Source organism: Zootoca vivipara, chromosome 2 (genome assembly GCF_965207765.1).
Source record: "Zootoca vivipara chromosome 2, rZooViv2.hap1.1, whole genome shotgun sequence".
Lineage (NCBI taxonomy): Eukaryota > Metazoa > Chordata > Lepidosauria > Squamata > Lacertidae > Zootoca > Zootoca vivipara.
Genome location: NC_142584.1, coordinates 116,920,489 through 116,943,837, shown reverse-complemented (window position 1 = coordinate 116,943,837; position 23,349 = coordinate 116,920,489). Strand labels below are relative to the sequence as shown.

Here is a 23,349-nt window from a genome sequence, read left to right as displayed (position 1 = left end):
TTAAAAAAACATTTAAATCAACATTGGCTGTTAAGACCCTAGTACATTATTTAAGTAAGATACTGTTTTAAGTTATTTCTTCTTCCCTTTTTGCTAAGCAACTTTTATTTTCTGTTCAAATGAAATTATTTTGCAAAACAATCTCATGTGCTCGATTATGCAGGGTGGGGCTTACCTGTCCCCCCCAAAAAAAAAATATTCAAGTTTGCACCCCTGGACCTGGCAGAGCAGGGTTCGTATCCCCATACTTTGGGCATACGTCTCTCAGCCCAGCCTACCTCACAGGGTTGTTGTGAGGGCGAACTGGGGACGTGAAGAACCACGTGCACCACCTTGAACTCATCGGAAGAAAAGGTGGTAAATGAGGCAAAGGCAGCGTTGCTCGTGAGGCGTTGCTAGGGGGCGCCCAACGACCGGGCAGCGTTACTAAGGGCGCGTGAGACGTTGCTAGGGACGGCCTAGCGGCGTTACTAAGGGTACGCGAGGCGTTGCTAGAGGCGCCCAAAGGCCGCGCGGCGTTGCTAAGGGCAAGTGAGGCGTTGCTAGGGGGCACCCAACGGCCAACCAACCGCCGCTTGGACACTCTATGGTCTCCGCTATGTCTAGACTCGCGCCTGCTGCCTATCACTTCCGGGTCTCCACGCAGGGTTTTCTCCGGTTAGGGACCAGATTATTTATTGCCTGTGATTCTGAGTTGTAGAGTTTGGAAAGGACCCCCAAGGGTCATCTAGTCCATTGGCGCGCATACCCTGGAAATGCAGGCATCGTGGGATAGCATCCAATTTCATTGTAATTACACAATGACAATAAAGAAATCTAATCTAATCTAAAGGATCTCTTGACGGATGGCCACCCAACCTCCTCCTTTACGAGGGAGTCCATCTCGCATGCTGCCCAGCGGAGGTACTGCTATGTCTGGCACATCTCCCCTCCTGGCGCTGGTCAGCACTCGCTGGGTGCAGGTCTGGCCGGGCAGCAGGTGATGGGGTGTCCCTGCTTTGTAGAAGAGGGATGGGTAGAAGTAGGCAGGATACCAGACCATTCCTCCCATTGTTTTGATTAAAATCATTTTAATAAAATGGGAGGCAGCAGTTGAAGAAGGGCCTGGTTTTCTTCCTACTTTTGATTTTCTAGCCGCCTCCCCTCCCCCAAAAAACCCCCACCACCCCTTCATCGGAGTGTGCGGGGGCGAGGCATTCTAAGGGTTAAATTCGGAAGTGGCGGGGGGGGGAGCCAAAGCCCCCACCCCACCCCTTTCATGTCTGGATATTCCATTACTCCCTTGGAGTAAAACTGGTCACTGATCTCTCTGCCGCCGCCGCCGCCCCAGAAGTGCTACCTCCGTGGGATCTGGTGAGCGCCCCTCCCCAAATTTGTGCATTTGGGGAAAGGGGGGTGGGGCGGGGAGGAGGATGCACAAGGCATGAAAGTGAGGAGGGGGAGTCAGAAATGTCTTGGGGGCTGATTTCCAAAATCCAATGCCAGGCAGGAAAATGAGAGGGTCGCTAGCTGTTGGGAAGGGGGACCTATTGGGACCCTAGCCCCATTTTACCCACATAGAGGGGGGCCTGTGCAGCAGATTCACTTAGGACCCCCATATATAAACCAGGGAGTTTGATATGTGGGGCGAACCCAACCACCAGATCCCACAATGGGCTTCCCCCGCACCCCAACTGCCACCACTGGGGCCTCTGAATGACCATCTTCTCCATGGGACTCAACGGAAGAAGCAAAACAGCTTTTTCTAAACAAACAAGAGATCCATTCTATTGTAACTTCTTTAAAAGTAAAGGCATTTTTTTGTAATAGTCCTAAGTAAACTGATTTCTGACACCCACCTGAATTCGCACAGGAAAGAGGGTTTTGTGTACTGTATGCTGCTGGGACCCACTGTAATTTTTATGATAGGGAACTGTTTTCAACTGTTTTTGATGTTGTGTCTCTTGGATCCACTTGGAGGCTTCCTTGGAACAGAGTTCAAAGATGGAAGAGAAAGACAAGGCTGAAGCAGGAAGAGATCCATTTACAACCCAGGATGGAAGCCCTGGGGAATTCTGGGGAAGAACAGTTCAGAAGGTTCTGGGTAAGGAGAGACCCCTCAGCTCAGAGGAACAGCGCCAGTGTTTCAGGCATCTCTGCTACCAAGAGGCCAAGGGACCCAGAGAGGTTTGCAGCCGACTCCACCATCTCTGCCATCAGTGGCTGAAGCCAGAGAGAGACACCAAGGCTCAGTTGCTGGACCTGGTGATCCTGGAGTAGTTCCTGGCTGTCCTTTCCTCAGAGATGGAAAGCTGGGTGAGGGAATGTGGAGCAGAGACCAGTTCCCAGGCGCTGGCGATGGCTGAAGGTTTCAATGAGTGGGGCAAGGTCATCCAGTGAGCATCTTGACTGGGTGGGGATTTGAACTCTGGTCTCCTAGGTCTTAATCTGACACTCCAACAACACTGGCTGACTCTCGTATCGTAATAATAATAATAATAATAATAATAATAATAATTTATTATTTATACCCTGCCAATATGGCTGGGTTTCCCCAGCCACTCTGGGCAGCTCCCAGCAGAATATTAAAAACACAATAAAACATCAAACATTAAAAACTTCCCTAAACAGGGCTGCCTTCCGATGTCTTCTAAAAGTCAGATAGTTGCTTATTTCTTTGACATCTGATGGGAGCACACCCCCTACATCTGCATGTTATGCGATAAGAGTGACAGATGCACTGGGTTCCCATATCAATAAATCATCATCATCATCATCCTATTTACAGGTAGGTAGCCGTGTTGGTCTGAGTCGAATCAAAATAAAAAAATTCCTTCAGTAGCACCTTAAAGACCAACTAAGATACCTGAAGAAGAGTGCATGCACACGAAAGCTCATACCAAAATAAAAACTTAGTTGGTCTTTAAGGTGCTACTGAAGGAATCATCATCATCATCATCATCATATAGCCTCCAAAGCAAGTTGGGGGGGTGTGTATCTCCTATCCCAAGTCTGCATTGGAGTCCTCTGTGCTTCCACTTTTATTGGGAACCTAAACTGTCTGTGAGTCTAAGACACACCCACCCCCTTTTGGCACTAATTATTGAAATGTATAAAACTGAAAAACATAAATAAAATGAGAAGTGCATTCAGCAGGAAGAAAAAAAGAGAGACCAGAAGCCCTGCTTCTTGAGGGGAGGGGGAAAGGAAAGAAAAAGTTTGAAAACCAGCCCCTTCCCGACCGACCTCTTAATTCCTCCCTATTAGCCTCCTCTTTTTGAGTGACTTGTGGGGGCGTTGACCCTGCAGCCTGGGCTTCGAAGGGTTAAAACGAACGCGACCCGCTTCCTAGAGAGGAAATGAATGTGTGCGGGGGGGGGAGCCCTCCAGAGCCAAGGCCCCTCCCCCCCCAGCTCTTTCTTCCCTTGATGCGATTCCTTTGGAGCAGAAGCGAGCGGCTGGTTCTTTCGCACGATCGCTGCCTCGGCGGCCCCTTCTGACATCCAGTGAGCCCCCCAACGGCTTTGTGCATTTGTGGGGAAGGGGATCCCCAGGGGAGGAGGGTGCACAGGAGGGGCTGCAAGGTAGGATCGGGAAGAGGGGGCTTAGAAGACCTCCAGGGAAGCGGTGGGGAGGGGGCCCTGCGCACCCAGCCCAGCATCCTGCTCCCACTGGGGACACCCCAATGGGAAGCCCACGAGCAGCACCCCACACCCCGACTCCCCTCCTGACCTTGCAGGCAGAGCATAGTAGGCATGATGGGTGGCCCATCTGTCATGGGTGTTCGAGCTGAGATTCCTGCGTTGCATTGCAGGGGGTTAGGCTAGATGACCCCCGGAGGTCCCTTCCGACTCTACAATGCCATGATTCTGCGATGGAGAGATTGGGCGGGTTATTGGGGCTTTATCCCCATTTCGTTCAACCCAACACAGGGCTGCAGACATGGAGTTCACATATACTGGGCAGGGTGGTGGTGATGGGCTTTTAGCTTTCTTTAAATATTTTTTTTATTTAAAACAAAAAACAAAAACCCAGTATGCCAATCTGACATTTGCAAAGGAATAGGCACAGGCAGCTGTCTAAGGCTTCTGCAGGAAGCAAGGTTGCTAAGCGTGCCTCGTTCTCTGTTGCTAAGCAGACGGGTATGTGGACTGAGTCTGGTGAGAGGGGGCTTCTTCGCAGAGAAAGAGCAGAAATAGCTCCTTGTTGAGGGCTAGCCTGGTGTTGGACAGGGGAGGGTGGAGCCCACACAATTTTGTTCCTATATGCCTTTATGGTATAAGATGCAACTGTCTGAAATTAATGGGGAATCGGTGATGTTTCAATGCCCTGGTTCTCTTTTTCCCAACCCCGTTTCCCATATCCCCTACACAGCCATTGGTGGTGTGCTTTTAATTAGTAATTTACTTATTAATATACAGCAACCCTTAAACAAATTTATGAAACCCTTACTGCAGCTACAAAGGACGCAGGTGGCGCCGTGGGTTAAACCACAGAGCCTAGGGCTTGCCAATCAGAAGGTCGGCGGTTCGAACGCCGCAACGGGGTGAGCTACAGTTGTTCGGTCCCTGCTCCTGCCAACCTAGCAGATTGAAAGCACGTCAAAGTGCAAGTAGATAAATAGGTACCGCTCCGGCGGTAAGGTAAGCGGCGTTTCTGTGTGCTGCTCTGGTTCGCCAGAAGCGGCTTAGTCATCATGCTGGCCACATGACCTGGAAGCTGTACACCGGCTCCCTCGGCCAGTAAAGTGAGATGAGCACCACAACCCCAGAGTCGTCCACGACTGGACCTAATGATCAGAGGTCCCTTTACCTTTACCTTTACTGCAGCTACAGCCAGTTAAATTTCATACAGGCTCTGATATCTGTAATCAATATAGTAAGCCTTATTTATCCTAAATGTTTTCCCACTCAATAAATAAAAAAAGCAATCTAGTAAACAGAGAGAAGGTTTGGAGGTTTGGGTATCAAAATCAATCATAGCTGTGGTTCTCAAAAAAAAATCCCGCACGGACCACTTGAAAATCACTGAGGGTCTTGTTGTTGTTGTTTAGTCGTTTAGTCGTGTCCGACTCTTCGTGACCCCATGGACCATAGCACGCCAGGCACTCCTGTCTTGCACTGCCTCCCGTAGTTTGGTCAAACTCATGTTCGTAGCTTCGAGAACACTGTCCAACCATCTTGTCCTCTGTCGTCCCCTTCTCCTAGTGCCCTCAATCTTTCCCAACATCAGGGTCTTTTCCAAGGATTCTTCTCTTCTCATGAGGTGGCCAAAGTATTGGAGCCTCAGCTTCACGATCTGTCCTTCCAGGGAGCACTCAGGGCTGATTTCCTTAAGAATTGATAGGTTTGATCTTCTAGCAGTCCATGGGACTCTCAAGAGTCTCCTCCAGCACCATAATTCAAAAGCATCAATTCTTCGGCGATCAGCCTTCTTTATGGTCCAGCTCTCACTTCCATACATCACTACTGGGAAAACCATAGCTTTAACTATACGGACCTTTGTCGGCAAGGTGATGTCTCTGCTTTTTAAGATGCTGTCTAGGTTTGTCATTGCTTTTCTCCCAAGAAGCAGGCGTCTTTTAATTTCGTGACTGCTGTCACCATCTGCAGTGATCAAGGAGCCCAAGAAAGTAAAATCTCTCACTGCCTCCATTTCTTCCCCTTCTATTTGCCAGGAGGTGATGGGACCAGTGGCCATGATCTTGGTTTTTTTGATGTTGAGCTTCAGACCATATTTTGCGCTCTCCTCTTTCACCCTCATTAAAAGGTTCTTTAATTCCTCCTCACTTTCTGCCATCAAGGTTGTGTCATCTGCATATCTGAGGTTGTTGATATTTCTTCCGGCAATCTTAATTCCTGCTTGGGATTCATCTAGTCCAGCCTTTCGCATGATGAATTCTGCATATAAGTTAAATAAGCAGGGAGACAATATACAACCTTGTCGTAATCCTTTCCCAATTTTGAACCAATCAGTTGTTCCATATCCAGTTCTAACTGTAGCTTCTTGTCCCACATAGAGATTTCTCAGGAGACAGATGAGGTGATCAGGCACTCCCATTTCTTTAAGAACTTGCCATAGTTTGCTGTGGTCGACACAGTCAAAGGCTTTTGCATAGTCAATGAAGCAGAAGTAGACGTTTTTCTGGAACTCTCTAGCTTTCTCCATAATCCAGCGCATGTTTGCTATTTGGTCTCTGGTTCCTCTGCCCTTTCGAAATCCAGCTTGCACTTCTGGGAGTTCTCGGTCCACATACTGCCTAAGCCTGCCTTGTAGAATTTTAAGCATAACCTTGCTAGCGTGTGAAATGAGTGCAATTGTGCGGTAGTTGGAGCATTCTTTGGCACTGCCCTTCTTTGGAATTGGGATGTAGACTGATCTTCTCCAATCCTCTGGCCATTGCTGAGTTTTCCAAACTTGCTGGCATATTGGGTGTAGCACCTTAACAGCATCATCTTTTAAAATTTTAAATAGTTCAGCTGGAATATCATCACTTCCACTGGCTTTGTTATTAGCAGTGCTTTCTAAGGCCCATTTGACTTCACTCTCCAAGATGTCTGGCTCAAGGTCAGCAACCACACTACCTGGGGTGTACGAGACCTCCATATCTTTCTGGTATAATTCCTCTGTGTATTCTTGCCACCTCTTCTTGATGTCTTCTGCTTCTGTTAGGTCCTTACCACTTTTGTCCTTGATTATGGTAATCTTTGTACGAAATGTTCCTTTCATATCTCCAATTTTCTTGAACAGATCTCTGGTTTTCCCCATTCTATTGTTTTCCTCTATTTCTTTGCATTGCTCATTTAAGAAGACCCTCTTATCTCTCCTTGCTGTTTTTTGGAAATCTGCATTCAGTTTCCTGTATCTTTCCCTATCTCCCTTGCATTTTGCTTGCCTCCTCTCCTCCGCTATTCGTAAGGCCTCGTTGGACAGCCATTTTGCCTTCTTGCATTTCCTTTTCCTTGGGATGGTTTTCGTTGCTGCCTCCTGTATAATGTTACGAGCCTCCATCCATAGTTCTTCAGGCACTCTGTCCACCAAATCTAAATCCTTAAACCTGTTCCTCACTTCCACTGTGTATTCATAAGGGATTTGATTCAGATTGTATCTTACTGGCCCAGTGGTTTTTCCTACTTTCTTCAGTTTAAGCTGGAATTTTGCTATAAGAAGCTGATGATCTGAGTTACAGTCAGCTCCAGGTCTTGTTTTTGCTGACTGTATAGAGCTTCTCCATCTTTGGCTGCAGAGAATATAATCAATCTGATTTCGATGCTGCCCATTTGGTGATATCCATGTGTAGAGTCGTCTCTTGTGTTGTTGGAAGAGAGTGTTTGTGATGACCAGCTTGTTCTCTTGACAGAACTCTATTAGCCTTTGCCCTGCTTCATTTTGAACTCCAAGGCCAAACTTGCCAGTTGTTCCTTTTATCTCTTGATTCCCTACTTTAGCATTCCAATCCCCTGTAATGAGAAGAACATCCTTCTTTGGTGTCATTTCTAGAAGGTGTTGTAGGTCTTCATAGAATTGGTCAATTTCACTTTCTTCAGCACCGGTAGTTGGTGCATAAACTTGGATTACTGTGATGTTAAAAGGTCTGCCTTGGATTCGTATCGAGATCATTCTGTCATTTTTGAGATTGCATCCCATTACAGCTTTTGCCACTCTTTTGTTGACTATGAGGGCCACTCCATTTCTTCTACAGGATTCTTGCCCACAGTAGTAGATATGATAGTCACCCGAACTGAATTCACCCATTCCCTTCCATTTTAGTTCACTGATGCCCAGGATGTCGATATTTATTCTTGTCATCTCATTTTTGACCACATCCAGCTTACCTCTATTCAGGTTCTTACATTCCAGGTTCCTATGCAATATTTTTCTTTACAGCATCGGACTTTCCTTTCGCTTCCAGGCATATCCGCAACTGAGCGTCCTTTCGGCTTTGGCCCAGCCGCTTCATCAGCTCTGAATCTACTTGTACTTGTCCTCCGCTCTTCCTCAGTAGCATGTTGGACGCCTTCCGACCTGAGGGGCTCATCTTCCAGCGTCATAACTTTTATATGCCTGTTGTCTTTGTCCATGGAGTTTTCTTGGCAGGGATACTGGAGTGGCTTGCCAGTTCCTTCTCCAGGTGGATCACGTTTAGTCAAAACTCTCCACTATGACCTGTCCATCTTGGGTGGCCCTGCATGGCATAGCTCATAGCTTCTCTGAGTTATTCAAGCCCCTTCGCCACGACAAGGGGTCTTAGGGGACCCCATTTAATGCTTCTTTTCTGCCTGCTGTAACAACTGCAGCGAGCAGCTCTGGATGCTGAATGATTTTAATTTGTATATCAATTGCTTCTTTTGTTCCTTTTTAAGTGTATTGTATTGTATTACTGTACTGAAAGGCAATAAAATTCTGTAGAATTCAAACTGCAATGAAAGAAAATGCAAAGTCCCCAAGCAAAGTCCCCAAGCAAAGTCCCCAAGCATCATAAAGCAGTCTTGTTCCTCAGGGGAAATCTTTCCCTCCTGACAGTGTGATAATAAAATCATCTGAGAATGGCTTGATTTTTCAGGACTTGGTAGCACCTTCAGCTAGGGCAGAAGTGGGAAGAGTCTCTTGGGGTCAATTGGAGAGTCTTCCTTGGAACACAGATGAACTAAGATGGAAGAGGAAGACGCAGTCGTTCTTGAAGACTATAGAGGCCCATATACAATCCATGTTGGAAGCAGTGGGGACTTCTGGGAAAGAACAATGCAGAAGACTCTGGATGAGGAGGACACCCTAAGCTCATATTTACAGCTCCACTTTGGGCATTTCAACCACACAGAAGCCAAGGGGCCCCGAGAGGTTTGTAGCCGACTCCACCGCCTTTGCCTTCAGTGGCTGAAGCCAGAGCAACACACGAAGAATGAGCTGTTGGAGCTGGTGGTCCTGGAGCAATTCCTGGCTGTCCTCCCCCCGGAGATGGAGAGCTGGGTGAGGGAATATGGAGCGGAGACCAGTTCCCAGGCGGTGGCCCTGGCTGAAGGTTTCCTCCTGAGTCAAGCAGAGGGAAAGAAGCAGGGAGAGGAGAAGCAGGTGAGAGTTTCATCCTAGTACTTCCAAGGGGGTCAAAATCGGAAGTGGGGGAATCTTAAAACAGCCTGTTTTTTAAAAAATAGAAATAATCCACAGCACCATGCCCCAGATTCCCCAAGGCCTTTTGCCTCTGTTGCGCCTTTTCTAATCCTTCTCCCCATTGACTGACCTCAATCTCCTCGTCGTTTCAGGTAAAAGGTCTGTTTGCTGAACCAACCACTGATCTCCTTGCGGCAGTGGATGCCAAGCAGTGTTTCCTGCGAAGGAGGAACGTTCAGGGGAGCTGGGAGGCTGCAGCATCACTCAGTAAGAATTAACTGCATTTCCTATGGGATGCTTCTCGTGAATCTTTCAGAGGGAGGCTCCCTTTCCGTAGCCTTATTCACGGTTTAAAAATTAATCTGTTTTCAATACTTGAGCGCTTACATGAGTGCTTGGGTTTCTGGCTGAGAACTCAAATAGGGAGAATTGCAGTTCCCCACAAATGAAACGCACAATGTGTAGAAGCATCCCAAATACAGTGGTACCTTGGTTCTCGAACTTAATCTGTTCTGGGAGTCCGTTCGATTCCCAAAACAGTTTGAAAACCAAGGCGCGGCTTCTGATTGGCTGCAGGACCTGCAGGAGCTTCCTACACTCAAGCAGAAGCCGCGTCAGATGTTTGGCTTCCGAAAAACGTTTGCGAACACTTACTTTGCGGTTTGTGGCGTTTGAGAGCTGAATTGTTCGGCAACTAAGCCATTTGGGAACCAAGGTATGACTTAGTACGATGAAGGAGATGACATTTTTGTACAGCCATACCTCGGTTTAAGTACGCCTCGGTATGAGTATTTTCAGTTTAAGTACTCTGCGGACCTGTCTGGAACGGATTAATCCACTTCCATTACTTTCAATGAGAAAGCAAAATAAAAAAATTCCTTCAGTAGCACCTTAAAGACCAACTAAGTTTTTATTTTGGGATGAGCTTTCGTGTGCATGCACACTTCTTCAGATACACTAGAAACAGAAGTGTCAGACCCTATATATATACAGAGGGTGGTGGGGGTGGGTGGGAATGGGAGATGGGCTGATGGGAGTGGTAAACCTGTAGATGGGTGTTAATGGCTGCTGATGGCTGCAATTAGTCCTGGGCTGAGGTGCTAAAGAAAGCTTGATCATGCATAATGAGATAAGAATCCGATATCTCTATTCATCCCAGGTGCTTCCATGGTTTTAAGCTTGGTAATGATTTCCAATTCAGCAACTTCCCTTTCCAGTCTGTTCCTGAAATTTCTCTGTAATAAAACAGCTGCTTTGAGATCTTGTATAGAATGTCCTGGGAGATTGAAGTGTTCTCCTACTGGTTTTTCAGTCTTATGGTTCCTGATGTCAGATTTATGTCCATTTATCCTTTGGCGTAGGGTTTGGCCTGTTTGTCCAATATAGAGAGCTGAAGGGCACCGTTGGCATTTGATGGCATACACAATGTTAGAAGATGAGCAATTAAATAGTCCTGAGATGGTATGTTGGATGTTGTTGGGGCCAGTAATGATGTTGTCCGGGTGTATGTGGCAGCAAAGTTGGCATCTGGGTTTATTGCAGGCTCTGGTACCAGTGTCCATGTTAAGTCTGGTGGTTGTATTATTGTGGGTGAGGAGTTGTTTAAGATTGGGTGGCTGTCTGTAGGCAATGAAAGGTCTTCCTCCCAGAGCTTGAGAAAGGGAGCTGTCATTGTCCAGGAGAGGCTGTAGATCTCTGATGATGCGTTGTACTGTTTTAACTTGGGAGCTGTATGTGATGACTAGTGGTGTTCTGTTATTTTCTTTTTTGGGTCTGTCTTGCAGCAGGTTCTCCCTAGGTATCAGTCTGGCTCTGTTGATCTGTTGTTTAACTTCATCAGGTGGATATTTTAGTTCTAAAAAGGTTTGCTGTAGATCTCTTAGGTGAGATTCTCTGTCTGTAGAGTTGGAACAGATACGGTTGTAACGTAGGGCCTCTAACTGGTTAGGGGCATTCAGAATATCTACGATAGATGCGCCATTTTCTAATGTCAACTTGAACTTAGAGATGTGTCCTTCTGTGGGACAAGCAGTTCTTATTGGCTTCCCACCATTTTGTCTCTCACAGGTGATGAAATGAAACCGGCAAGAGCTTATTGGCTGTCTCCTCTGTTTGGTAAAGGGAAAGCAGGTGCTGTGGAACCAGATCAGGTAAGGGGGGGGGGGTGAAGGTTCATTGAGGGAAAGAGAGGCTGGGTGTCACCCAAGTGCATCTGTCAACTGCTCACCTTCCTGGATCGGAACAAACTTTATCTCATTTTCTTTGCTTCTGTCAAAGCTGCCTACTGGAGAGGCTGCAGGTGCCACTCAAAATAACTCAGGCACTTTCCCTTTGTGTAGTCTTTTGTATTTTAGAAACACAAAATCATTTACGAGCTGCATAAAAGGGCAACTACCTCCCTGCCTTTCAGGGTCGAGCGTCTTTTGAGGATGTTGCTGTGCATTTCACCAAAAAGGGCCCCCAAGAAGTTTGCCGCCGGCTCCACCATCTCTGCCGTCAGTGGCTGAAGCCAGAGGGTCACACAAAGACTCAGATCCTGGACCTGGTGATCCTGAAGCAGCTCTTGGCTGTCCTCCCTCCGGAGATGGAGAGCTGGGTAAGGGAATGTGGTGCAGAAACCACTTCCCAAGTGGTGGCCCTGGCTGAAGGTTTTCTCCTGAGCCAGGCAGAGGACAGGAAGCAGCAGGTGAGAGACAGTTTCATCCTGGCATTTCCAAAGGGCTCAAAATCGTGGGGGGGGGGGGAAGAGATTTTAAAGCACTCTATACTGTATTTGCCACACTTTTCCTGGATTTCACCCAAAAAGGAATGTCCCAAACTCGCCTTTATCATGCCTTTCCTAAGTAAGCTGCACATTTACTGTCTTTGAAATCCTCACTGGGCCAGATTGGTAATATCCTTGGTAATATCTCTCCTTTTTTATTTTACCCTTGGCCCTAATTCTTTAGATGCCCATACGGCATCTGTTCTGCTTGCGGAATTTCTCACAAAGGAATAATAAGTAAATAAGTAAACATATGATGTTCCATCAGATGCTTAAGTTTCCATAGATCTAGTCGATTTATGTTTATGACCATATCAGAAAAGGAATTGGGTAATTTCCCTTCCTTTGTTCCAGTTTTATGTATTGTCCTGTCAAACTCTTAACAATGTTACTCCATTTAGATCTCCCATTAATATTATTTTGCCATCGTATTGTTCAAACATAAATTCCTCTAGTTTTTTTTTTTAATCCAATTTTCTTTAATTGGGTTCATATATTCCTACAATTAACAAATGTTCCCCTTCCCAATTAATTTCCACTGCCATTCTCCCATCCTCACCCTTTAATCTTTGCTTAGGTTCCAATTTCTGGTTAATACACAAAACTATACCCCTTTCCCCCCCTAATATCTGATGAAATGAATTCTTGGTCCAACCCTTTGTTTACCATTAAATGTTTGTCTTGTCTCTAAAGGGGAGATCATTCCATCAGGCAAGCGGAAATGTTTGAGCTGATGGAACCAACATCTTGATGTTACTTTGAATTTCACCCACTTTTATTTCAGATAAGGAATCTGTCTGCAGAAGCGACCACTGACACACGAGAAAGTCCCCTGCAAAGAGGTAACAATCTGGAGAGTGATGGACATCCCATCTCATTGGGTAAATATTATTAAATTGATCTCCCCATATTGGTTATGTAAGAAATTCACGGCATCCTTTTGAACTCCCTTAAATCTTTGAGGGGGCAACACTTTCCCCCAGTGTTGTTTAATCATGGGAAGACTGTTGTCTCCAGCATTTTTCAAACTTCAAAAGATAGATTATTTTAATTACTTGAGAACTTAAATCAGTCCTTGGATTTCTGGCCAAGCGCCCAAGTGGGGAACACAAGTTTTTGCACATGACTGAAATGCAGTTTACAACAGGCATCCCCAAACTCGGCCCTCCAGATGTTTTGGGACTACAACTCCCATCATCCCTGACCACTAGTCCTGTTAGCTAGGGATGATGGGAGATGTAGTCCCAAAACATCTGGAGAGCCAAGTTTGGGGATTCCTGGTATACAATGTGTACAGAGATGGCATGGAGAAAACGGATAGTGACAGGTTTTTCTCTCGTAACACTAGAACAGGCATCCCCAAACTGCGGCCCTCCAGATGTTTTGGCCTACAACTCCCATGATCCCTAGCTAACAGGACCAGTGGTCGGGGAAGATGGGAATTGTAGTCCAAAACATTTGGAGGGCCGAAGTTTGGGGATGCCTGCACTAGAATCTACAGACATCCAATAAAAAAGAATGTTGGAACATTCAGGAAAGGTTATTTAAAAGTACTTCGACATGCAGCATGTAGTTAAACGATGGAACTCATTCCCATAGGAGGCAGTGAAGGCCACTAACTTGGGATATACAGTAATAATAATAATAATTTATTATTTATACCCTGCCCATCTGGCTGGGTTTCCCCAGCCACTCTGGGCAGCTCCCAACAGAATGTTAAAAACATGATAAAACATCAAACATTAAAAACTTCCCTAAACAGGGCTGCTTTCAGATGTCTTCTAAAAGTGAGATAGTTGTTTATTTCTTTGACATCTGATAGCAGGGTGTTCCATAGGGCTGACGCCACTACCAAGAACGCCCTCTGCCTGGTTTCCTGTAACCTCACTTCTCACAGGGAGGGAACCGCCAGAAGGCCCTCGGCACTGGACCTCAGTGTCTGGGCTGAGCAATGGGGGTGAAGACGCTCCTTCAGGTGTACTGGACCGAGGCCGTTTAGGGCTTTAAAGGTCAGCACCAACACTTTGAATTGTGCCCTGAAACATACTGGGAGACAATGTTGGTCTTTCAGAACCGATGTTATATGGTCTCGGCAGCCACTCCCAGTCACCAGTCTAGCTGCCGCATTCTGGATTAATTGTAGTTTCTGGGTCACCTTCGAAGATAAGACAAATTCATGGATGATAACGCCCTCAAGGCTGCTAGCCATGATGGCTATGCTCTGTCTTCATGTTGGAGGCAGTAACCTTCTCAAAACTGGTTGCTGGAAGCCAAAGGAGGGAAGAGCTGCTCTTGTGCTCGGATTCTGCTTGGGGGTTTCCCAAGGTATCTGGTTGGCCACTGTAAGAACAGGATGCTGGACTAGATGGGCCATTGGCCTAATCCAGCAGGTTCTTCTTATGTTCTTAAAAAGAGCTCTTTCTTATGCTCTTAACATCCAAAATATACACAATGGATGAAACGTTTTGTCATCCCAACATGTACTTGTATATGCATTGCTTAATGTGCGAGGCAGACTACTGGCTTCCTACCAACTTCATCTCTTCGCAGGTGATGAAATGGCACTGGCAAGACCTGCTTGGCCATCTCCTCTTGGCAACAGATGGGAATCAGCTGCTGTGAACCCAGATCAGGTAGGCGAACACATCTCTAGGGGAACAGAAGCAGGTGCCACTTGGGCACCTCTGTCTTCTGCTCATTTCCCTGGGCCTCAACAAACCAAACTTCTTGTTGCTCTGCAGGAGAATCCTCAGTCACCCTTCCTTAAGGAGTCTTCTGGAGTTTGGTGGCCAATAATCTTTTACTTTCTCTATAAAGAGGCAACCGTTTCCTTTTCTTTCAGAAAAGAGACCCAGTGTGGTGTAGTGGTTAAGAGCGGTGGACTCATAATCTGGTGAACCGGGTTCGCTTCCCTGCTCCTCCACATGCAGCTGCTGGGTGACCTTGGGCTAGCCACACTTCTCTGAAATCTCTCAGCCTCACTCACCTCAGAGTGTTTGTTGTGGAGGAGGAAGGGAAAAGGAGAATGTTAGCCACTTTGAGATTCCTTAAGGGGAGTGAAAGGCGGGGTATCAAGTCTGAACTCCTCCTCCTTCTTCTTCTTCTTCTTCTTCTTCTTCTTCTTCTTCTTCTTCTTCTTCTTCTTCTTCTTCTTCAGGGTCCCGTGTCCTTTGAGGAGGTGGCGGTGTATTTCACAGAGGAGGAATGGGCTCTGCTGGATCCTGACCAGAGGGCGCTGCATAACGAAGTCATGGAGGAGAATTGTGGGATGGTAGTCTCTCTCAGTAAGGCTCCCAGTTTTTATATTATATAAGCAACTTAATTAACTTTACTAGATCCATTACAATCAGGGTTTAGGCCCGGCTATGGCCCAGCTTTGGTTGCCCTGTGTAATGATTTACGTCTGAAGAGAGACAGGGGGAATGTGTCCTCATTAATTCTCCTCCATCTCTCAGCAGCCTCTGATACCATCAGCCATGGTATCCTTCTAGAGTGGCTGTCAGAATGGGTGTGGCGGAATAGTGCCTGGTGATGATTCCGGTTCATCATGGGTTAACCCAGGCACCCCCAAACTTCAGCCCTCCAGATGTTTTGGACTACAATTCCCATCTTCCCTGACCACTGGTCCTGTTAGCTAGGGATCATGGGAGTTGTAGGCCAAAACATCTGGAGGGCCGCATTTTGGGGATGCCTGGGTTAACTATCACTCCCATGATAGGCAGGTGTTCCCTGGGAGGAGGAGCTAGACGGCGTTCTAAATGGAGGGGGGAACAACCATTGAAAGGCAGGTGGGGGTTGGCAGTTGGGGAGTGGAGGGTTAGAGAGGGAGCAGGAGGTTAGGTTCGGGTGGATGGGAAGAAATTTTTTAGCTGTTATTATCAAGATGCTAAACGTTCGTGGACTCGGGCAGTGTCTCAGTACCTTCAGAGGTGTGACTAAGAGGCAAGAACAAAGCTTTCCTGTGGAAGAGGAAACTGTTTGCTTTTTCTCCTGTCATACAAACGGCTGGTTAGTGAAGCCAAGAGAGCTACATTGTTGCCTAAAGGAGAGGCAAATTGTAGCAGTAGGGATCCACGGGAGGGAGACCCCACTGGTGGCAATAGGTTTCGAACGCAGAGCCCTGAGGTACCCTGAAGACACTGGAGGTTTACTCCCATTTGTATAGAAGCACAGGGGGAGCCTCTGTTGTTAAAGCAGTGAGGGGTGGGAAACGGGGAATCCCTCGCAGTGGGTTGCTCAGCTTTGCAGTGATTCCAGGTCTACTTGGATAGTCATTTCTAGAGGGTGATGCTAGGGGACTGCTCTTTGGTCCCATGGAGCCTTCAATGTGGGGTTCTATTTTATCCCCCATGCTGCTTAACATCCACATGAAACCTCTGAGTGTGCTTATCAGGGTTTTTGTCCACAATGCGCTCATTGACACACAGTCCTACTTCCCCTTTACACCTGCAGGTGAGGCAGTGGATGTCTTGTGCTGGGCCATTGTCTTGCCTTGCTAATGAACTGGATGAGAACCAATAAGATGAAGCTAAATCCAGATAAGACTGAGGCACTGTTACTGGGAGAGGTTCCCTAGACCGGATGGGTGGGAGACAGCCTTGCTCTTGATGGGGTTACACACCCTCTGAAGGCGGGGGGTGGAATGCAGGTTGCGGGTACTTCTGAATGCATTGCTCTGAATCACAGGGCCTCTCCTCCGAGAGCCAGTGTGGTGTAGTGGTTAAGAGTGGGAGACTCATAATCTGGGGAACCGGGTTCGCGTCTCCGCTCCTCCACATGCAGCTGCTGGGTGACCTTGGGCTACTCACACTTCTCTGAAATCTCTCAGCCTCACTCACCTCACAGAGTGTTTGTTGTGGGGGAGGAAGGGAAAAGGAGAATGTTAGCCGCTTTGAGACTCTTTTGGGTAGTGATAAAGTGGGATATCAAATCCAAAACTCTTCTCTTCTCTCTTCCTCATTTTTATCACACTTCTATCCCAACATTGCTCCAAGGGGTTCGAAAGAGAATGCATGGGGTTGTTTGGTGGTTTGAGTTGAGCTACTTAGAGAGGATGATTGCGGAGTACAATTCAGTGAACTTCATGTCTGAGCTGGGATCTGAATTTGGGTCTTTCATGGATCTAATCCAATAATACATAGGACACTGGGTGTCAGTCAAGGTATTAACAGAGGCAGGGAAGATATACCTCCCAGCTAAGACTTTTCCATTTTTGCATTCTTCCATTATCAAAAGAATTGTGTGTGGTTGTCAAGATTTGAGGTGCCATTGTCTTAAAAGTTCCGTTTCTGCTTTGCAATAGGTTATGAATGGAAAACTGAGAATCACGGAGAACTACATGGGGTGTTTGCAGAAAGAGACACATGTCTGAAGAGGGAGCAGCAGAGAAGGAAAACAGAAGGAGGGAAGAGGAGGAATCATTCCCCTGCTTCTCAGCGCACTGACTCCAATGAAATCCCAGTCCAAGAAAAAACGCAAAACAGAAGAGAAACAATTACATGTTTTGTATGTTGGAAAAGTTTCCATTCTAAATCTAAACTTAAAACTCACTACAAAATCCACACAGGGGAGAAAGCACACAAGAGCTTAGAATGCGCAAAGGGCTTTAATACAAGCACAAGCCTTGTTATTCATCAAAGGGTCCACACAGGGAAGAAACCGCATAAATGCTTGGAGTGTGGAAAGAGCTTCTCTCAGAAGAGGAATCTGACAGCGCACCACAGAATTCACACCGGAGAAAAACCATTTAATTGCTTGGAATGTGGAAAGGCCTTCCGTCGGAGGACACATCTCACTGCTCATCAGAGAATTCACACAGGAGAGAAGCTGTATAGGTGCTTGGAATGTGGAAAGACCTTTAACAGAAGCGGAAGCCTCACTGCTCATCTAATAATTCACGCAGGGGGGGAAACATACAAATGCTTGGAGTGTGGAAAGAGCTTCTCTCAGAAGAGGAATCTCACTAACCATCACAGAATTCACCTGGGGGAGAAACCATACCAGTGTTCGGAATGTGAAAAGCGCTTCTTCCGGAAGACACATCTCACCACTCATCAAAGAATTCACACAGGGGAGAAGCCATTCAAATGCTTGCAATGTGGAAAGAGCTTTTGTTGGAAGATCCATCTCACTTATCATCAAAGGATCCACAGAAGGAAAACACCACATAAATGCTTGGAGTGTGGAAAGAACTTTTCTCAGAATTCTCTCCTTGTTACCCATCAAAGGATCCATACAGGAGAGAAACCATTTAAATGCTTGGAGTGTGGAAAGAGCTTCTCTCAGAAGACAAATCTTGCTTCCCACCACAGAACACACACAGGGGAGAAACCATATAAATGTTCAGAATGTGGAAAGGGCTTCTGTCGAAGGACACATCTCACTACTCATCAAAGAACTCACACGGGGGAGAAACCATACAAATGTTTGGAATGCGGAAAGACCTTTAGTAGAAACAGAAGCCTAACACATCATCAAATAACTCACACAGGGGAGAAACCATACAAATGTTTGGAATGCGGAAAGAGCTTCTATTGGAAAATGCATCTTACTTATCATGAAAGAATTCACAGGAAGGATGCACCACATAAATGCTTGGAGTGTGGAAAGATCTTTTGTCAAAATTCTGACCTCGTAACCCACCAAAGGATCCATACAGGGGAGAAACCATTTAAATGCTTGGAATGCGGAAGGAGCTTCTGTCAGAAGATAAATCTCAGTAATCATCAAAGAATTCACACAGGGGAGAAACCCTTTAAGTGCTTGGAATGTGGAAAGACCTTTAGTACAGGCACAAACCTCACCACTCATCAAATAATTCATACATGGGAGAAACCATTTAAATGCTTGGAGTGTGGAATGGCCTTTAAGAGAAACAGAGGCCTCAGTATTCATCAAAGGATCCACACAGGGGAGAAGCCACATAAATGCGTGGAGTGTGGAAAAAGCTTTCGTCATAGTTCTGCCCTTGTTAATCATCAGAGAATCCATACAGGAAAGAAACCATATAAATGCTTGGAGTGTGGAAAGAGTTTCTGTCAGAAGACACAGCTCACAGCTCATCAAAGAATCCACACAGGAGAGAAACCGCATAAATGCATGGACTGTGGGAAGAACTTTTGTCGGAAAGAATCACTTGCTGCTCATCAGAGAATTCACACTGGGGAGAAACCATTTAAGTGTTTGGTATGTGGAAAGAGCTTCACGCGGAAGATAAGTCTCGTTTCTCATAAAAAAATTCACGCAGGGGAGAAACCATAAATTCTTGGGAGTGTACAAAATGCTTCAGTAATAAGAGACTGTTCTTCAAAGAATTCACTCAGAAGGGGAACTAGAGAAATGACCGGAATATGGAATGTGATGCTGTCACAGTTTAACTCCTATTTCAGATTGGAGCTGAGTTGGTGGGGGATGGGGCATGGCCTGAGATATAAATCCATTTATCAGCAATAGCAGTAGTATTATGTTACAAACTTGTAAAAACAAAATCCTTTCTACAAAGCCTCTCTAGGGAGAGCATCACCCCAAAACAGGAGCCACTGTTGAAAAGGCCTCATGTTGCCCCTCTCCAGACCTCTTGTGGAGGAGGCACACAAAGAAGGGCCTTGGACAATGATCGCAGGGTTCAGGCTGGTTCATATAGGGAGAAGTGGTCCTTGGGGTATTATGGTCCTGAGCCATTTAAGGCTTTATAAGTCATAACCAGCACTTTGAATTGGGCCAAGAAAATAACTGGCAGCCAATGCAGTCGGGCCAAGATTGACATTATATGCTCAAACCGTCTTGTCCCGGTGAGCAACCTGGCTGCTGAATTCTGCACCAGCTCAAGAGGCAGCCCCATATATAACACACTGCAGTAATCTAACCTAGAGGTTACCAGAGCCTAGACTAAAGGTGTTAGGCTATCCCTGTCCAGATAGGGGCACAGCTGGGCCGCCAACTGAAGCTGATGGGAGATACTCCACTTCAAATGACCAAACCAGACCCTGAGGTCATCATCTGAGGCCCAGTTCAAAGTGCTGGTTATGACTTACAGTGCCTTAAATGGCTCAGGGTCTATGAACCAGTGTAAACCCTATGGCCATTGTCTGAGGCCTTTCTTCATATGCCCTCTCCACAAGAGGTCTGGATAGTGGCATCACGAGAGTAGGCCTTTTCTCCAGTGGTTCCCTGTTTGTGGAATGCTCTCCCCAAGGAGGCTCGCCTGGCACCTTCGTTAAATATCCTTAGGCGCCAAGCAAAAACATTCCTGTTCACCCAGACCTGTGGCTGATTAAACTATCTATTCTATGGCATTTTAAATGTATTGGGTGATGGTTATTGTGTTGTTGTTGTTGTTGTGTATTTAATAAATAAAAAATAATTAGTTGAAGTATTTCACAAATCAGTTCACAGTTCTGAGGCGTTTCAAAACGGTAGATAAAATACAAAATATACAAATTGTAGACTGGAGGTTATCCAGCCCTTCGGTAAGGGAATGAACAAGGGCATTGGGTTTCTAAAGCCACAATGTTGGCATCAGTCTGTCTCTGGAAACAATGGAGAAGTGCGCCTTTTGGGATGAGGTCAAGCTGCTGGAAGGCTGCAGCGTCTGCTGTGGCTGTAGAGCTCGATGCAGACGAGACATGTTTTGTTGCAGCTGGGGCAGATGAAGGTGTCCAGTCCAGCACGGTGCTTGTGGTACTCTCAGCAGTGCCCACATCAGCAAAGTGAAGTTGCCAGGTATGGGACCAGAGGATCCCTTGGGTAGTTGACCCAAACCACCCAATATCTAAGCCAGTATTGCCTGCTTTGACTGGTAGCATCTCCAAGGCCTCGTGCCCTGCACATCCAAGCGCTTCTTCCAACATCCTCTAACTGGAGAAGTCAGAGAGTCACCTTAGGACCTGCTGCCTGAAAATGACAAGGTCTTTTTATTTTATCATGTCGGTATCCTGCCATTGCTCTGGAAGAGAGTGGCAAGTGGTGGTTCTGTGGTTCTTCTGCAGAGCAACCTTATGAGGTAGGCTTGTCCACCCAGTGAGATTCATGTCTGAGCTGGGATCTGAACTCTGGTCTCCAGGGATCCAATGCAACAGTCTACAGCAGAGGTGCCCAAACTTTCTACTCCCAGGGTCCACTTGAGGTGGCTGAAAATTACTGAGGCCCACCAGTCACAAAATGGCGGCAGATCGAGGTGGATTTTGGGCATAATTTTTGAATCTGTTCCACTTTGGCTTCAGGCCTAGTCATGATACAGAAACTGCTTTGGTTGCCCCTGTTGACATTTATCAGAAGTTGATTCCAGTATTCTTCTGGAGTGTCTCAGGGAGATGGGGCTTTAGGGCACTGTGGTTCTGTTCCTATATCTGGGGCTATTTCCAGAAAGTGGTCATGGCACCCTTCTGGTCAATGCCATGGGAGTGTCTCAGAGGGTTCCATCCTGTCCCCCAACTATAAGAAGCCTCTCGGAGCTATTATCTATATCCAGGTGACACCAAGCTTTAGCTCTCTGTTGCATCTGAATCAGGAGAGGAAGCTGAAGTGTTAGACCAGTGCTTGGGGGTAGTAATGGGAGGGATGTCCTGCTTGGACTGGTAGCTATAATTCCCCCACTGTCCCACAAGAGAGAACCTTAGAAATGTAGAGTTTGTAGGGACCCAAAGGGTCATCTACTCTAAACCTTTCAATGCTTCAGTGAATCACGCCATAGAATCCCTGACACCACCCTTAGGGTCTACAATGGCTCCCAGTATGTTTCCGAGCACAAGTGTTGGTGCTGACCTTGAAAGCTCTAAATGGCCTCAGCCTTGAAACCTGAAGGAGCATCTCCACCCCCATTGTTCTGGCCGGACACTAAGGTCCAGCTCCGAGGGCCTTCTGGCAGTTTCCTCACTGAGAGAAGGATTACAGGGAACCAGGCAGAGGGCCTTCTTGGTAGTGGCGCCCGCCCTGTGGAACGCCCTCCCATCAGATGTCAAGGAGATAAAGAACTGCACAACTTTTACAAGATATCTGAAGGCAGCCCTGTGTAGGGAAGCTTCTTAATGTTTAATGTTTTATATGCTTTTATATATGTTGGAAGCTGTCCAGTGTCTGGGGAAACCCAGTCTAGATGGGCAGGGTACTATTATTATAATTATTTTGATTGATCGATTGATTGACCACTAGGTTAAATTGCTAAAGGGCTGGGATGTATATGTGGGATGTGAAACAGGTGCAGTCAAGTCACAACAGTTCCTAGAGAGTCCACTTGGAGGACTGTGGAGGAACACATGACTAGCTTGATTTCCTGTTCCTCCACATGCAAATGAGTTGGGGAAGGTGGCAGATAAATTCACTAGCCCAGCAGCCATTTCCCTCTCTTGGACCAGATCTCTTGGACTACACACATCTAAGAAGCAACATCTTAGTGAGTCTCTCTCTAGGCTTCCAGCCCAGAGAGAGATGAGATTGAGTCTCACTTCCTATAAGTGAACTTCACATGTATATATCACTTTTTACCTAAGCCAGTCTACCTCTTGAGTGTGCTGTATCTCAGGAAGATTGTAAGTAAACATCTTTTATACTTTTAAGAGCATTGTGTCATGTCTTTTAAGAGGGATAAAGGGGGAAATACCAGGAAAATACACTTTATTTTACAGGCTTAAATCAAGCCTGCGCAAACGCTTTTCTGCTGTGCTAAGGGAATGTTACTCTGCTAAGTTTGGAGCTTGCTAGCACAAGCTGGGATAGGACATATTTAACAATATCTCCTCATCCACATCCCTGAACATTCCCACAATATATAGTGGGTGTGTGGACCAAATTACACTCTCTCACACACACCCTTATTGTTGTGGCTAATTTGGTTTTTAATTCTGTGTTTTACATTTTTCTGACCCACCTTGGGACCACGTGGTGAAGAGCGGGTAGCAAAAACAACAACTATTAATTACAGGTAGGTAGCCGTGTTGGTCTGACGTAGTCAAAACAAAATAATAATAATAATAATAATAATAATAATAATAATAAAAATTCCTTCCAGTAGCACCTTAGAGACCAACTAAGTTTGTCATAGGTATGAGCTTTCAGTGTATCCGAAGAAGTGTGCATGCACACGAAAGCTCATACCTATGACAAACTTAGTTGGTCTCTAAGGTGCTACTGGAAGGAATTATTATTATTATTATTATTATTATTATTATTATTATTATTTTGTTTTAACAATAATTAAGGCACCCAACTCGAGGTGAGGTTGGAGTGGGCCTTCTACCTCGTTTATTTACACATTACGTGTTTCTAGGGGCCGCTGTTTCATACAATTGTTCAAGAGTAAGAGGCTAGACTAGACTGGTCAACCAGCCGGGCTCTTAACTATTAAGGGTTAAAATGAGCTCAGCTGGATTCCTAGTTGTTGTTGTTTAGTCGTTTAGTTGTGTCCGACTCTTCGTGACCCCATGGACCAGAGCACGCCAGGCACTCCTGTCTTGCACTGCCTCCTGCAGTTTGGTCAAACTCATGTTCGTAGCTTCGAGAAC

General features: G+C 46.2%; 1 protein-coding gene across 3 annotated transcripts; it reads left to right on the top strand.

Moving 5' to 3' along the window:
• The first annotated feature begins 884 nt into the window (after positions 1-884).
• On the top strand, positions 885-20,222 carry LOC118081420 (uncharacterized). Of its 3 annotated transcripts, XM_088663695.1 has the most exons (10): positions 885-903; positions 1,960-2,083; positions 8,543-9,048; positions 9,240-9,354; positions 11,155-11,237; positions 11,498-11,773; positions 12,636-12,732; positions 14,402-14,484; positions 15,009-15,135; positions 17,154-20,222. In XM_088663695.1, exons 3-10 carry the CDS (start codon positions 8,632-8,634, stop codon positions 19,109-19,111), a joined length of 3,156 nt encoding a protein of 1,051 aa, XP_088519821.1. In that variant the 5' UTR covers positions 885-903; positions 1,960-2,083; positions 8,543-8,631; the 3' UTR covers positions 19,112-20,222. The 3 variants fall into 3 exon arrangements, with proteins under 3 accessions (XP_088519821.1, XP_088519820.1, XP_088519822.1); XM_088663694.1 differs by lacking the exons at positions 885-903; positions 1,960-2,083 and adding an exon at positions 2,993-3,485; XM_088663696.1 differs by lacking the exons at positions 885-903; positions 1,960-2,083 and adding an exon at positions 2,993-3,563.
• The last annotated feature ends 3,127 nt before the right edge of the window (positions 20,223-23,349 follow it).